Below are 14081 nucleotides of genomic sequence, written 5' to 3' on the forward strand. Positions count from 1 at the left end.
AATTGCTCTTTTCTCCTTTTCTATAAAGTCTCACATATCTCAAACCACCCGTGATTATCTAAATTAGTTTATTAATTATTTTAATGCCACGGCCCAGCCCTGCTCACACTTACCCAGCCCGGCCATGCCCATTATTGGATCCGGAACGCCGTCGTATTGTATCCTTAGTGGCGCCGCAGAAGCAGCGGCGAGCCGCGGACATCTGCTGGCGGCAGCAGGGGCAGGCGGGCAGCGGCCACATCTCCTAGCCGAGCAAGCATCTTGATTCTTGAATTACGGCACCACGAACTGAGATACGGAGTATCATTCTTTTAATATAGTGCTTGCTTTGTCAATCGATTCCTCCCGTGTTAACTTCACCGTATTCACAAGAAGAAACATCAAGTAAACTCAATCCGAAGCACAGCTCTGCCAGCAGGGCTGTGGAACTTGCATCAGATGGAGAGGAATTTCGACGGTCGGAGGGAATCGTCGCCGGCAACTCCGTGCCATTGTTCCCCACAACGAAAGCAGAGGACCGATCCAGGCATGGTATGCGCTGTACAGGACCGGGCCCAGGCAGAACCCAATTATATAATAACTAGCAAATATGCCCATGCGTTGCAACGGCAAATATGCCCGTGCGTTGCAACGGGAGAAAGAAAATTATGGCAAAACGCTAACTCAATAAATATGTATCAAACTCAGATGATAAATTATATTTTATACTCCATATGAATTATTTATATTATATAATTTATGGTCCACATATACCATGCAGGTGTATGTTAGAGTCGAGGTGTATGTGGTGACACCAATAGTAGTACATTAGCAATATTGGTTGGTTTATTTTTCTTGCCCTTGTTTTCTTTTGAAATCTGAATTTATATTAAATAAATAAAAGTTTTGAATGACTCATGGACCGCATGGTATTCCATGCATTAACGAGACTGGACTTTTTTTTAGACCAAACTTCATACGCATGGGCCATAGGCCGTTCCAAGGAGAAGCGAGTCCCCTATATTTGTCTATTGCTGCTGCCCCTTCGTCGCATAGCTCACATGCGCTCGGTCCAGTCTTGCTAGTTGCGACACGCACCAGCTCAGAGCTCATTAATGCTGGTGGGCCATCTACCGCGCAGAAGGAATGCGCGGGCCCATGTTGCCAGTCTCAAGGTCCGGAATCAGGCAACCGTCTCTCGCATAGCTCAGCCTTATCCTCCCAGTCCCAGCGCTCGTTCCCTCTATTGCGTTCATCTCACCCGCCTGCATCTCTCGTCCCCTCTGGCTTGTTGAGCTCGAGCGTGCGTCGTCCTTGCGAGGGAGGCCTCCGGCGAATGCACAAGCTTCTTGACCAAAAGCGTAGCAGCGCGCGAGCCTGCCCATGGCAGCGTACGAGGGAGCCTGTTGCCAGGATGCTCGAGGACGCTGGCGCAGGTTCCATGGACAGGTATGTTCGCCTTAGCTTCAGATCCAGGTCGGTGTTGTGGTCCTTTTTTTTCTTGATTCCGAAGATTTATGGGTTGCTCCGTGGATTCCTCTTGTAGATTTGTTCTCCGATTTTTCTCCAGGCAGCGGCCGCAGCGGGAAAGATCCGGGCGGCTGCGGATGGGGGAGCTCCAGGCGGGCGGGCGGGCGGCTCGGCCTGGTGCAGAGCGGGGGAGCCGTGCAGACGGCGGCGGAGCCAGTCCACTGTCGGGCCCTGAGGGAGCTCTGGCCAGTCCACTGCTGGGCAGCGCCGGCCCCGGAGCCGGACGGCCGGACGGAGTGCGGCGGCTCTCGATCCCCCGAGGGAGGGGGTCTTTTCCCTTTAATCCCTCACTTTCCTCTTTTTTCCAACCGAGCCCCCCTATATTCAGAAGAATTGGACTGCGGGTTGATTCCACGAAATTCTGAGGGGTTTTTTGCAAAACAAGCGCGACGGACGAAAATTGTTGGCAGAGACGTTACTCGCTTTAATAATAGGTATAGATATAGATATAGATATAGATTTAAAATTTGACTTAATTATTTCTTATTGCTTGATATTCGTGTAATTTCTTTTAAAAAAGTACCGGAGCTGTTCTCGTATTTTTACACCCTCCATCAATGTTTATAAGCTATGCTAGAACTTAGCACGGTCTTCCAAATAATACTTTTACCATTCATTTATCTTATATTATATTGTTTATGGTTATAACTTATGATCATTGTAAAGTATATTTGATCACGAATCCAACCATATCAAGTTTATATTATAAAAATAAAAAATTAATAGTTAAATTATTGGTTAAAAATTGCAAAGTTTGAATCTTGATATGCGTGTGCGTCTTATAAATAAAAAGGATGGAGTATCATATTATTAGTACTTAGATCTGATCACGGTTATGCATACAAAGATCAAGATCATAATACTTGATCAAGATTTAGGAGGTCTAAACATATAAATTAAATAATTTGCAGATAATTAATAGACAACTTCCTGTATCAACTCTCCATTTGTTGTATGTGTATGTATGATGTGGCGTAGACCATAACCATCTACTGTTGAATGTGCCCTTACATTGATAAAGCATGGAACATATTAAGGGGGAAAATGTACATACGCCAGGTCGACTAAGATACTGTACCAGCGTGCAAGAGTGACGCTTACTAGCGCAACACCGGGACACCAGCCAGCACTAACAGGGGAAGAAAATTCTGTGGAGACCGGATGCAAACCACGCTCCCTGCGTAGCCGACGCCAATGTGCGCCACGTGGGCGTCCGAGGGATCCAAGGAACACGGCTCCAGGTCACGGACGTGGCTCCAGGTCACGGACTCAGCTCGGCAGTGCGTTGGGCGAGCGTGACGAGCGGACGCGAGCCGCTGCCTCCTCCATCTGCACCCGTCGCCTCGCCACCGTGATCCCAGGAGACGGACTTGCCCGTCGCCGCCTTCTCCATCTGCCCCCGCCGCCACCGTGATCTCCTGGCGCCTTCCCAACATCTTCGGCTTCGTCTCGCGCCTCCCCGACTGAATGCACAAGGCATGTTCGACGGTTTGCCTCACACGAACTCCAGCTCGCCGGGCCCATGGAGCTTTGGATGCAGGATGGCGACGATGTCAGGCTCGCATTACCGGTAAGCGCAGAAGATCGTGAGCAAGTATGCTGTACTGATTGCTAAGGGTAAGGCCTTCTCACCCGAAGACATCAAAATTGAAATCGGGATATAGCTATGTGTATGCTGTACTTCACTGCTTTTTCATGTGAGCAAGTATGTTTGATACATGCAAATCAGTTTTGCTAGAAATAACTTGGATAATTCTGATATCCTGATAGTTAACTGAAATTTAAAGTACGTATTCTCTGATGTACATATTCTCTGATGCACCAGCTGAGAGGCTGAGATGTTGGCAACCGGTTGGTTCTCATCACCAAGGAAGCAGTACACCACAGCCAACTCCTTCAGTCCCGGCGCCACCACGGTGAGCCGCTGCAGGCCACGCAGTTTCCTCAGCTCCATTTGCAGGAGAGACTCATATTGGATGGTGAGATCCTCCAGGCCCCAGGCGCAGCGGACGGCGAGCATTTGCAGCAGGCATGGGCACCACGGCGAGGAAATGGCGTCGCCGAGGCTGCACAGCCCGTGGAACCGGCCGACGCTATCCAGGGTTAGGTTGGTGAGCCGGGCAAAGACGCCGGCGAGTGGCATGGTGATGGCGAGAAGCGGAGAAGGCCTAGGTCGAGGCAAACCGCGGCGGCGCGCTCGAAGCAGGGCAGCTCAAGCGCGCTCCGCTGCGCGGCCACCTCCCCGTCTTTGTCGTTGGAGTCGCTTCCCCCCGTGAGGTTCTGGAAGAAGATCTCAATCGGCCGCAGAGGCGGTGCGTGGCGGCGGGGAGCCAGGCCGCCACAAACTCGGGGGTGGCGTCCATGGCCCCGACGAGGGGGTGACGAGCTGGTCACGCTCGCCAACCGAGCCGCATCCGTGACTTGGAGCCGCGTCTGCGTCTGGAGCCGAGTCCGTGACCTGGAGCCGCGTCCCTTGGATCCCTCGGACGCCCATGTGGCGCATATTAACGTCGGGTGCGCAAGGAGCGTGGTTTGCATCCGGTCTCCATAGAATTTTCTTCCCTAACAGGACCCATAGAAACACCAACACAACTAACAGAACCGGGTTTGCTCTTTTATTTTTCATCGGCAGAAGTGTGTGAACATCAAGATCCACAGCACTCGGCAACCTAGTCCCTCTGCCTCCTGATGACCTGAAGCTTGACTCCATACTTGAAGTTGACCACGATCCCATATTGGAACTCGAGTGGGGACTCCATGCTGGGAGAGTGACGGAAAACAAAATGCCGGTAGAGGTGGATCAACGACAGCTTGATCTCTTGAATGGAGAACTTCTGGCCGATGCAGGCTCTTGGGCCGATGCCGAACGGGATGAATGCGTACGGGTGCCTCCTTCTCTCCTCATCACAGGTGGGCTCAAAACGTTCCGGTCGGAACAGCTCTGGGTCTGGGAAATTGTTGGGGTCCTTAGCGAGGACCCCAAGTGCTAGCCACACCCATGTACCCTTTGGAAGGACATAGGCACCGATCTCCACCCGCTCGGAGGTCTCTCGCGCCACCAATGGCGACACCATGTAGAACCTCATCGATTCCTTCAGGACCTGCATGCACAAATGGCACATCAACAGTGATTCCAATTAGGAGTGCCAACAGATTCATTATCAAAGGCTAATGACATTCTCATGCGTGCCTGATCCAGGTAGGGGAACTTGGTCTGCAGATCGTCAGCCGTGGGTACGCGGTCGTGTGCGCCGAACGCGTCGATCTCCCTGAGCAGTTTCTCTTCCACCTCAGGGTGCTTGGCGATAAGGTATACCGTACATGACAGAGTGAAGGACGTTGTCGCCGATCCAGCGAGGAGGTGCTCGTAGGTAAGCCCGCTCAGGTAGTCCGGCGTCAGCAGCTCTTGCGCCGATGCACCGCGCTCCTTCGCGGCGAGCACCACGGACAGGAAGTCCTTGTGCTGCTCCGACGCCGGCGAGTGCTCCCTCGCTGCAATCCGGTCGGCGACCATGCCGTCCATCTGCCTACTGAGCTCGTTGTTGACGCGGTCAATCTCCCGGTCGGCGGAGCCAGGTATCCTCGTGAGCACTTGCCGGAATGGCTGATGCAGGAACGGCATGAGCTGGCCGACAATGATGGAGAGCGACCCCGATAGGTCCATCTTGAGTGACGTTGTCGCTTGCAGGTGCATCTTGATGAACTCCGATGACGCATTCGCCTGCGTGCTGCCAGCGTCATCCCTGGCGTGGCTCTTCCCATCCTCCCCGGGCGGCGTCGGCTTTCTGGACAGGCCGAAATCCGCGCCGAATGCCGCCTGCCCGATGACGTCGGTGAAGAGGCTCAGCGCAAGCTTGGAGAAGTCAACCTCCTCACCGTGCTGGAGGTTCGTCGCCGCGCGCTCGATGTACGACTCCATGGTTGGAATCAATCCGGCAAGGTGGGACGGCTGGTAGATGGAGACAATGATGTTTCGCATAGACGACCACCTCGAATCCCTGATCCAAATGCGTTCATACATGATATTTGCTTTCACTTTCATGTGAATTCGATCTTAATTGAATTGACTTACAATCAGAAGCTTTTCTCTTAAAAAAGTTACATCGCCAGAAGAAGCTTGAATTCAAAACCTTGTAAAGAAGAGTCCTTTCTGATGGATCGTAGAATTAGCGATGGGCGAAGGCATGCTCCGGTTAGGGATGCTCTTGAACTTCTTGATGCCTACGTCCTTGCAAATCTCTGCGTTAGCCACCATGATCATTGGCTGCCTTCCCATGTGAAACCTACAGAGATCGAATCAAATACCATTGGACTTCACGCTAGAATTGGTCGCGGTACTACATAATATAAATATTTTCAGATATTGAGGGAGTTTACAACAAAGTTGCATACCACAGATTTTAGTACTCTATATAGTACTTTGGTGGTTCGGACATCATAAGATGGAGGAGACATGCAAGTAAAGTAGGACGAGCGGGGCTCATCACCTGAAGATAGGGCCGTGTTTTTTGGCGAGCACCGAGAAGACGTCCGGGCCGTGCTTGGCGAGCAGGTGGAGGTGGCCGATGAGCGGCAGCGGCACGGGTCCTGGCACGTGCCGCACCTTCCAGTATGGCTCATACATGTACACGATAAGAAGGAAGCCCACGACCATGGCCACGAAGGTGAAGGTGTACTCCTCCATCGCACCCAGGACAGTGCCCATCTCTCCCCCTCCCTCTTCTTTCAATAGGATTCGATCTCTCCCTCTCCCTCCCCCCTCTCTTTTTAAGAATTTATAGAAACATGAGTTAACGACCAGGTATTGCTCGCAGTCACATGGATGTAAAAGCTGCCGGCGGACTTAAACTAAAGATTAGGGCTTTGATGAAGCTAATCCCAATGTTTTTTTATCCATATCAAAGGAGCGCCACTTAAAAACTACAGAGTTAAATAAACAGAAAGAAAATAAAGTTGTACTATCACTAGAAGATATACAATCATTTCCAACAATTTTTAATGAGTGGCCAAATTTTGATGCTTCCTACTATTTTTTCTCGAATGGCGCACAATTTTTCTAGTGTAACTTGTCTCTTTCTCAATAATTTTATCAAGTCACCCACAGACTCATTTCCTACAGTTATGGTAGGTAGTTATTCATATGAACTCTTTTACGGTACACAATACTAGGCTATACTAGTGTTTAAAAAGGACTAATATAAAAATATAAGACGGTCAAGATTAATTGTATACTGCCAAAACCTTCACCTATGGTATGGGTAGTATACGTTAGTAGTATAGGTACGCTTTGTTTTTGAATTAGTGTTCCCGGGTTTCATTATTAGATCTTATCTTATTGGATTTGTTGTATAAGGGTATCATAGTAAAAGAACACAAATGACATCACTATAATTTTATTTTTAACACTAGCATAAAGTTTAAAAGACCATTGCATTTGAAAAAACACATTTATAATGTAAAAATTACTAAATTATTAGTAATAATGAATAGTTAGATCTTATATATACTACATACAATTAAAGTAGTAGTACTGTGTACCGTAAAAGAGCTCTATTCAAATATACTAGAAATCGTTGGCCATTTGTAAAGAAACTGTTGGGAAAAATAATATTGTTGTAGTGTATAATGGAGACACATCTTGGAAAAATGTGCTAATATTTTGGATCAGTCCCGTAGATACAAGCACCTAACGGTTAGAATAACATAATTTTTCTAATTGTATTAATTATGGCATGCGTCAATTTAGGACCAAAATCAGAGGCGCTTGGAAACGACAAATGAAAAGTGCTAGACCCCCCTTAAAAAAAGTCTTAAGGGAAAGTAATTGATTCTCCTAGGTATTGTGAGTCAACTTTAAAGATACGATTATAGAGGTTATCTGTTAAATAATTTTAAAATTATGTATCAATACATTAAACCGTTCGTAATGCAACACCAATATACTCAGGTCAGTCTTAGTGCACAGTTTTACTGCACTGTTATTAAGATTAGAATAAAACTCCTCTCACATATGATGAAACTCTCCTTTCTCTCTCCTCATAAAGATCTTATCAAATCAGCAAAATTACTTATGTAGCATGTAATGGAATATAATTTAATGCACATGATACCCCGTGCTAAAGTTTAGCACCTGTCACATTGGATGTTTGGATGCTAATTAGGAGTATTAAACATAGGCTAATTACAAAACTAATTGCACAGATGGAGTCTAATTCGCAAGACGAATCTATTAAGCCTAATTAGTCCATGATTTGACAATGTGGTGCTACAGTAACCATTTGCTAATGATGGATTAATTAGGCTTAATAGATTCATCTCGCGAATTAGCATAGGGGTTCTGCAATTAGTTTTATAAGTAGCTCATGTTTAGTCCTCCTAATTAGCATCCGAACATATGATGTGACACTACTAAAGTTTAGCACCTAGTATCCAAACAGCCTAAGTTGAGAACCAGTTTTTTACGGAGGTACTTGCTGACGGCTAGATCTAACTCAGCCAAGACGACAAGACATTACATGAGCGACCGGGAGGAATCAAACAGCTGGCTGCATATCATTTCTCTATCTGGTCTCGGTACTCGGTTTGGGCCCGACAGTTTTTTGTATTCATGGGAAGACAGCCAGCTGCAAGCAAGCGGCACATGCACCGAAGTTCACATATTTTTCAATTATGGGCACATCATTTGCACTACCGACCCAGGACTCGAATATAGACGCGGCTGATGCCTTGTGTCCTCGGTGCCGCTCGGTTTGTCGTGTATCTACGGGACTTGTCTGGCGTTCGAACGAGACTCCTGTAGTTTTTTCTAAAAATATATTTTTCATCCTTAAGTATTGCAAAAAAGAGATATTCATCCCTTACGTTGTTTTATTTGATGAAAATTTACACTTTAACTAACTAAATCGGTGCATTAATCGTCCCATCTTAGTTTAAAAATAATTTAGTGTTGTCGAATGACAATTTATGCTATGTAATCATTTGATGAATCCGTAAAGTACGAGGTAATATGCTGACTTGAGGATATAGAGTCCAGAAAATTTAGTAAATCATCTAAATTAGCTACCCATAAAAATTTTATGGGAAAAAATTAACGGAACCAATCCATATCGAAATATTATAACGACCGACTCAACATTAGATGTGTCCAACCAATCCATAAAAATTAAGAAGAAAATTAGACAAAACCAAATTAGCTAAGTGTCAAAAGCAAAAACACTTCAAATTCATCTAAGGCTTGAAAACACCCTAAAAGGCACTCATATGGGTAAGAAATAAAAACATATTTTTATATAAGAACTTAACTTTTGGCCAATATAAATGTTGTAGAACTTTTCAAATTGAGCAACTTTCATAATTTGCACTATTTCTGATTTTAAGTGGAAGGCATTCAAAAACTAGGTCAAAGTTGGGTCAAATTCAAGTCATTTTCAAATCAACTTTGCCCGGCGTTCCACTAAAGTTTACACCATTTTATCTCCAAATCTGCAAAGTTTTTCACCTGTCAGCTTTTGTAGAAATTGTAGTCCATAGTTCAAGCTCAAACATTTATATTTGAAGTTTTCAAAGTTCAGTTAGAATTTTGGAAGCAAATATAGCCCAAAGAACCTGCCTACGCGCACCACGTGCGAACCCACGTGCGCTCGGATCGCAGTGATCATGCACGGTGTGGATGCCGATGCCACGTCATGCCGCCCAGCTGGCCGCTCCCTTCAGCCATCCGCCGCTGGTGACAAGACCGCATGAGCACGGCCTTCACCCAACCGTGCGCCGCGCGATCTTCCCCTTCCCACGCCAAATCGCTGCCGGCCAACCTCGGGGCGCGGGCCACGTGCATGCGAGCTCCGCACGCCACCGGCGGCCACTCGCACGTCGCCTCCGCCTGCCACCTCTGCCCCGCCAACGCCGGCCTGCCCAACTGCGCCACGAGCCCACCCGACGTCGTCAGCTCGCCCATGCCGTCCTGCCGCTACAAAAGGGGCTAAGCCCGGCTCGCCGGCACCACACCCTCCACTTTTCCCCCTCTGTCGTGCGCCATTGGAGCCCCACCGCAGAGCATCACCTCCCGAGCTCCACCAGCGCCGCCTAAGCTCTCTTGTGCACCACCCAAGCCTCACTGCACCTGAGCCGCACCCGGAGCTCCGCCATCGAGCACCGCCGCCGAACCTCCTCTGCCCTCAACCCCTACAACGAAAACATCACCAGTGAGCCCCTCGTCACTTTCCCACCCCTAGCTCACACCCCCGCGGCCGGACCTCGCCGGATTACGCCGCCATCGCCGCCGGCCGCCCCCAAGGGCCACATTGCAAGGCCAAGTTTTGTTCCAGGGTCTTGTTGTGAGATTTTGAAAACCTTGAGGGCCTTTCTGTAAAAGAGGAAATCCAAGTTTTATTTTAAAATGCACAGAAATGGCTGAAACTTGGAAAATGCATAGAAAATTGTGGAGAATTGCTAGAAATGTGAAATAAATTTTTCTAGTTTCCTGATGCTCATTACTACCCAGTAAAAATACTTGCTCGAGTGAAACATATGTTTTTGTTGCTTATAAAAATGCATGATTGTTTAAATTCATTGCTGTCGAATGAATAGTTTTAATGCTCATAAAATTTTGAAAAAATCACCGTAGCACATGTTAGTGTTTAAACTTAACTGATGATGTTACCCTAGTTAAAAATCATTCTTCAAATTCTGCAGAATAATCATATTTGATTTTTTAGTAAATTCTGTGGTTGTCAAATCCATCTCAAATTTCTATAGTAGATTTATTGTATAGAGGGAAAGCTCCTATAAAAGTTTCATTCTCATATATTAACAGATGCTTTCTAAACATTTATTCATGTTAAAAGCTAATTTATTTAATAAAGAAAATTGTTACTAGAACTTGTAGGCTCACAAGTAATTAATTGTGCTTCTCTTCAGTCTTAAAAAGGATGCTAAACAGTACCAACATGACACCACCTTTTATCTTGTGAATAATAAGTTTTTAAGCAGTTTATATGTGTACACAATCACCATCAAAGTGAAAACTAGGTTTTCTTTCGAACCAACCTTGTTTTGCGAAGAAAAGAATTATTACAAACTTTTTTAGGTGAATGTGACCGAAAATGCACCCTATGTTTCTGCAATGCTAATGAAATGCAACCAACATCATGAACGGTTATACATGAAATCTTATGCGTATGCATTTCATGTAGAAGCTAACCTCGCGGATGGAACCTACGAGCTAGTCCCGGGAGCTGAAGAAGAACACCCTACTGCTACGTTGAACCTGATCGAGACAACTCAAGAACCGAACCAAGCTTCAGAAGAGCCTAGGCTAACTTAGGACAAGGAGGCAAGTCCCGAAGCATAACTCTGGTTTCTAAAATTATGCAATATCATGTTACTCATGTTTGTGCATTAAGTTCATAGGAGTTGCTTGAAACCCTAGTTGCATGCTCCTAGTACCCATGTTTTGAATACTAGCATGATAAGTCGTTTAGTTGCTATGCTAAATAGGGACACAGTAAAAGTCGAGTGATTTCCTGTCACTCGCGAGCTATAACAGTTGCTTGTTTACTTATGTTGGAATCATAAGGTTGATGGACAGAGCTTGGTATTATGTTCTAAATGGTAGATGCCCCGTCTGTTTAGGAAAACTGCTAAGGTCAAAACGTGTTAGAGTTGTGGTCAAGTGTTTGAACGTACTAAACTCATACCTAGTATAAAAAAGGATGGGGAAGCATAGTACCTGATTGAACCGGGGTGTTGACATACTCCCCACTCTCTTTGGAACCGAGTTCCCCTGGTGCACCATGTGGGTACAAGTGCAGTCACGGTACGGCGTCATCCGGGACCGTGGGGCATTATATCCAAGGGAAGTGGGACCTGGTCACGTGCCTGGGGATCAATGGGGACGACTGATATATGAGAACCAGTCGTGGTACACATATATCTTGGGTTTAGGTCCACCTTGCAAGGTTAAGAAATTGAATTCGAATTGTCTGCTTCTCACAGTTTGGGACTGCTTGACCGCCTTTCTGCACTGATTAAGTAGAGAAACAATGATGATGATTAATATTGATGTTTGATTAAATTGCTTGTTCACCATGCTTTCTTAGAATAGGTGCTTACCTAGAATGGTTAATCAACTAGAACTTGATGCTAAAACTTGAAAGCAAGGACCTACTTTAGAAGTTTTTGACAAAACAAACCCCTCAGCCAAAAAGCCTTGCATGTCTAGGAGTCGGTGGATTAGATACCACCTGACGGGTAAGTCTTGCGGAATATTAGTATACTCAGCTTTGCTTTGTGGCTATGTTTTCAAGTAATGTTGATGTGGATGACATGATTGCCAGTGTGACTTGGCCGTACTAGATCCCTCCGGGATGGACGGTTGAGTGGGACCCGTCCTCAGTGGGCAAGGATCGCAGTGAGTGATATCATGGACGACTTCACCATGGTATCGTGAATCGAAGTTAGACCTATCATTATTTTCCGCTGCATTTGAACTTTGAACTACTTTATATTTTGAACTCGGTTTGTAATAAGTAAATTAGAACCTTTGTAATGTTGCACTTGGATTGTTGTAATCTCTGGACTCGTCTTCGTACAAGTATGCTTGTTTCGATCGGAAATACGTGGTTGTATTGGGTTAAATCCGACAGACTACCATTTTAATCCGATTAAAGTGTTTGTTCGCATTTGAGGCGATGTTTAGCACACTTTAGTCGGGTTAATTTAGGTGGTTCTGCCACACACATGACCTAAACGGATATTATATGACACTAGATCATTGTTAAACAATGCGGTGATGATAAATGCATCGATTTAGTTAGTTAAGGGGTTGATTTGCACCAAATAAAATATTAAGGATGAATATCACACTTCTGCAATACTTGAAGGATGAAAATACACTTTTTCCTTTTTATATGATAGTCCCAATAAGTCATGTCATGAGTATTAGTCCCATGCGTAGTTTTTCTATGGCGTGGCAAAAATAAATTAAATAAGAGAGAAAAGCAACTCAAATTAAGGGTGCGCTAGGTATGGCTCTCACTCTGCTTCCTCTGGTGAAGCGACTTTTCTAATTTGTCTCGTGGAAAATCATTGGGCAGAAGGATTTCTCTTAATTTTTTTTGAAAGGATGGAAGAGATCAAATATCTATAATATCTTTATTTTTTCATCTCTTCAGGTATTACAAAAGTGTGATATTCATTCAACATGTTTCACTTGGTGAAATCAATCTCTTAACAAGCTAAATCGGTGTATTTATCATCCTCACCTTAGTTTAACAATAGTTACGGCGCTGCTCCTCAACCAAACACAAGTAAACCTTAATATAGGATTTAAATTGACTCATCATGCAACTAATGGTCTAACTATAGTAAATTAAAATAAAGTAGATGTTGGGATATGATAAAAACACTTGCGTTAGCTTGGGATCTATCAACCACATGAAGCCTCTTCTGGAACTCCACATACTGATCGTCTTCTGTTGCACGAAGCACCACAAAAGAGAAGAAACATACATTAAGAAAATAATACACCAAACATTATAAAACCATGCAGTGTACTACTCGTCGCTACAAATTCGTGAGCGCAAAGAACCATCTAAATTGGAGCTCCAGATAAAAAAGTTGTAAGCTTTTTAAAAAGTTTTGGCGGCTAAAATGCAAATGTTACATTAAATAAAATTAATTCTATAGAAAAGGGAGTTATGTCGCCATCATGAACTTTTATGACGTCATCACTGGTTTTTGGGAAACCAAAATGTAAAAATCCAAATTTTGATAAAAAATTGTATGTCTAAATTGACAGCTAAACAATTAAAGGTTGGCAATTTTGCTTTTAAAAAACGAAAATCCTTCATTTTGTTATTGTTATCGGCTGCTCTCCTCTTCTTTTGGCGGTTTAGCATATTGACAATCCAAAATGGAAATTTTGAGATGTGATACAAAACCAACTAAATAAATTGATTAAGGACAGGTACGTCCTTACTATTTTATCTGAAATTTACGTCATATGACTATATGAGGCAGGCTGTGCTATGGTGGCGTGATCTTTAATTTACCGGATGCTGACAGTGATGGCAAAAGTGGCATTGTATGGCACGAGATGGCTCTGTCCGTATACGCGGACATTACGGAAATGCAATTAAGGATTCTTAATTACCGAAAGAAGAAGGAATCATGAGCACAGCATACCTGTATACCACCAGTATTCCGAGCATGTCTCTGCCGTGAGCAGATGAGATGCGGCCGTTTGCATGGGGAAATATGCTTCCTGCCAGGTCCTTGGCGTTTGTGACAATTGACAGGGGTTGAATCATTGATGGCATCTTTAAAATATCATTGATCCATGGCCAATAATTTCGTAACTAAATTTGTCAGCATTTCGAATAGTTTCATAAATAGTGTTTGGTTTAGCAAATGTAAAAACAGATCATGGTCGTTTGGTTCAACTTCCCTCGTAATTAGATACCATCATGTAATCGGATACCGGTTTATTCAAAATTGTTTCCTCCCCTCGACGACTGTAATCAGATCCCGATGCCGGCATGCCGCAGAGGCGCGGACTCGCTGCTCACCCCCGG

The 14081-nt window shown here is 45.0% G+C and overlaps 1 protein-coding gene and 1 long non-coding RNA gene across 2 annotated transcripts; one reads left to right on the forward strand and one right to left on the reverse strand.

Annotated features, from left to right (window-relative positions):
• Positions 1–1051: 1051 nt before the first annotated feature.
• On the forward strand, positions 1052–2134 carry LOC111257275. The gene is made up of 2 exons (XR_002677697.1): positions 1052–1428; positions 1526–2134. It is a non-coding gene; the product is annotated as an uncharacterized LOC111257275 (long non-coding RNA).
• A 1968-nt stretch (positions 2135–4102) lies between these two features.
• LOC101759757 (cytochrome P450 711A1) lies at positions 4103–6243 on the reverse strand. Its single transcript, XM_004969603.4, has 4 exons — positions 5997–6243; positions 5640–5792; positions 4700–5507; positions 4103–4610 (listed from the first exon to the last, which is right to left on the reverse strand). The coding sequence occupies exons 1-4, from the start codon at positions 6212–6214 to the stop codon at positions 4179–4181; spliced, it is 1611 nt and encodes a 536-aa protein (XP_004969660.4). The 5' UTR covers positions 6215–6243; the 3' UTR covers positions 4103–4178.
• Between the last annotated feature and the right edge of the window lie 7838 nt (positions 6244–14081).

The sequence above is a fragment of the Setaria italica genome, chromosome V (genome assembly GCF_000263155.2).
Source record: "Setaria italica strain Yugu1 chromosome V, Setaria_italica_v2.0, whole genome shotgun sequence".
NCBI lineage: Eukaryota > Viridiplantae > Streptophyta > Magnoliopsida > Poales > Poaceae > Setaria > Setaria italica.

What these genes read in the sequence shown, in the direction of transcription:
- LOC101759757 (XM_004969603.4), bottom strand. Translation starts at nt 6,214, where the DNA reads ATGGGCACTGTCCTGGGTGCGATGGAGGAGTACACCTTCACCTTCGTG. An exon ending in AAACACGGCCCTATCTTCAG is followed by an intron (nt 5,793 to 5,996) that starts GTGATGAGCCCC and finishes CGATCTCTGTAG; the next exon opens with GTTTCACATGGGAAGGCAGC. An exon ending in AGTTCCCCTACCTGGATCAG is followed by an intron (nt 4,611 to 4,699) that starts GCACGCATGAGA and finishes TTGTGCATGCAG; the next exon opens with GTCCTGAAGGAATCGATGAG.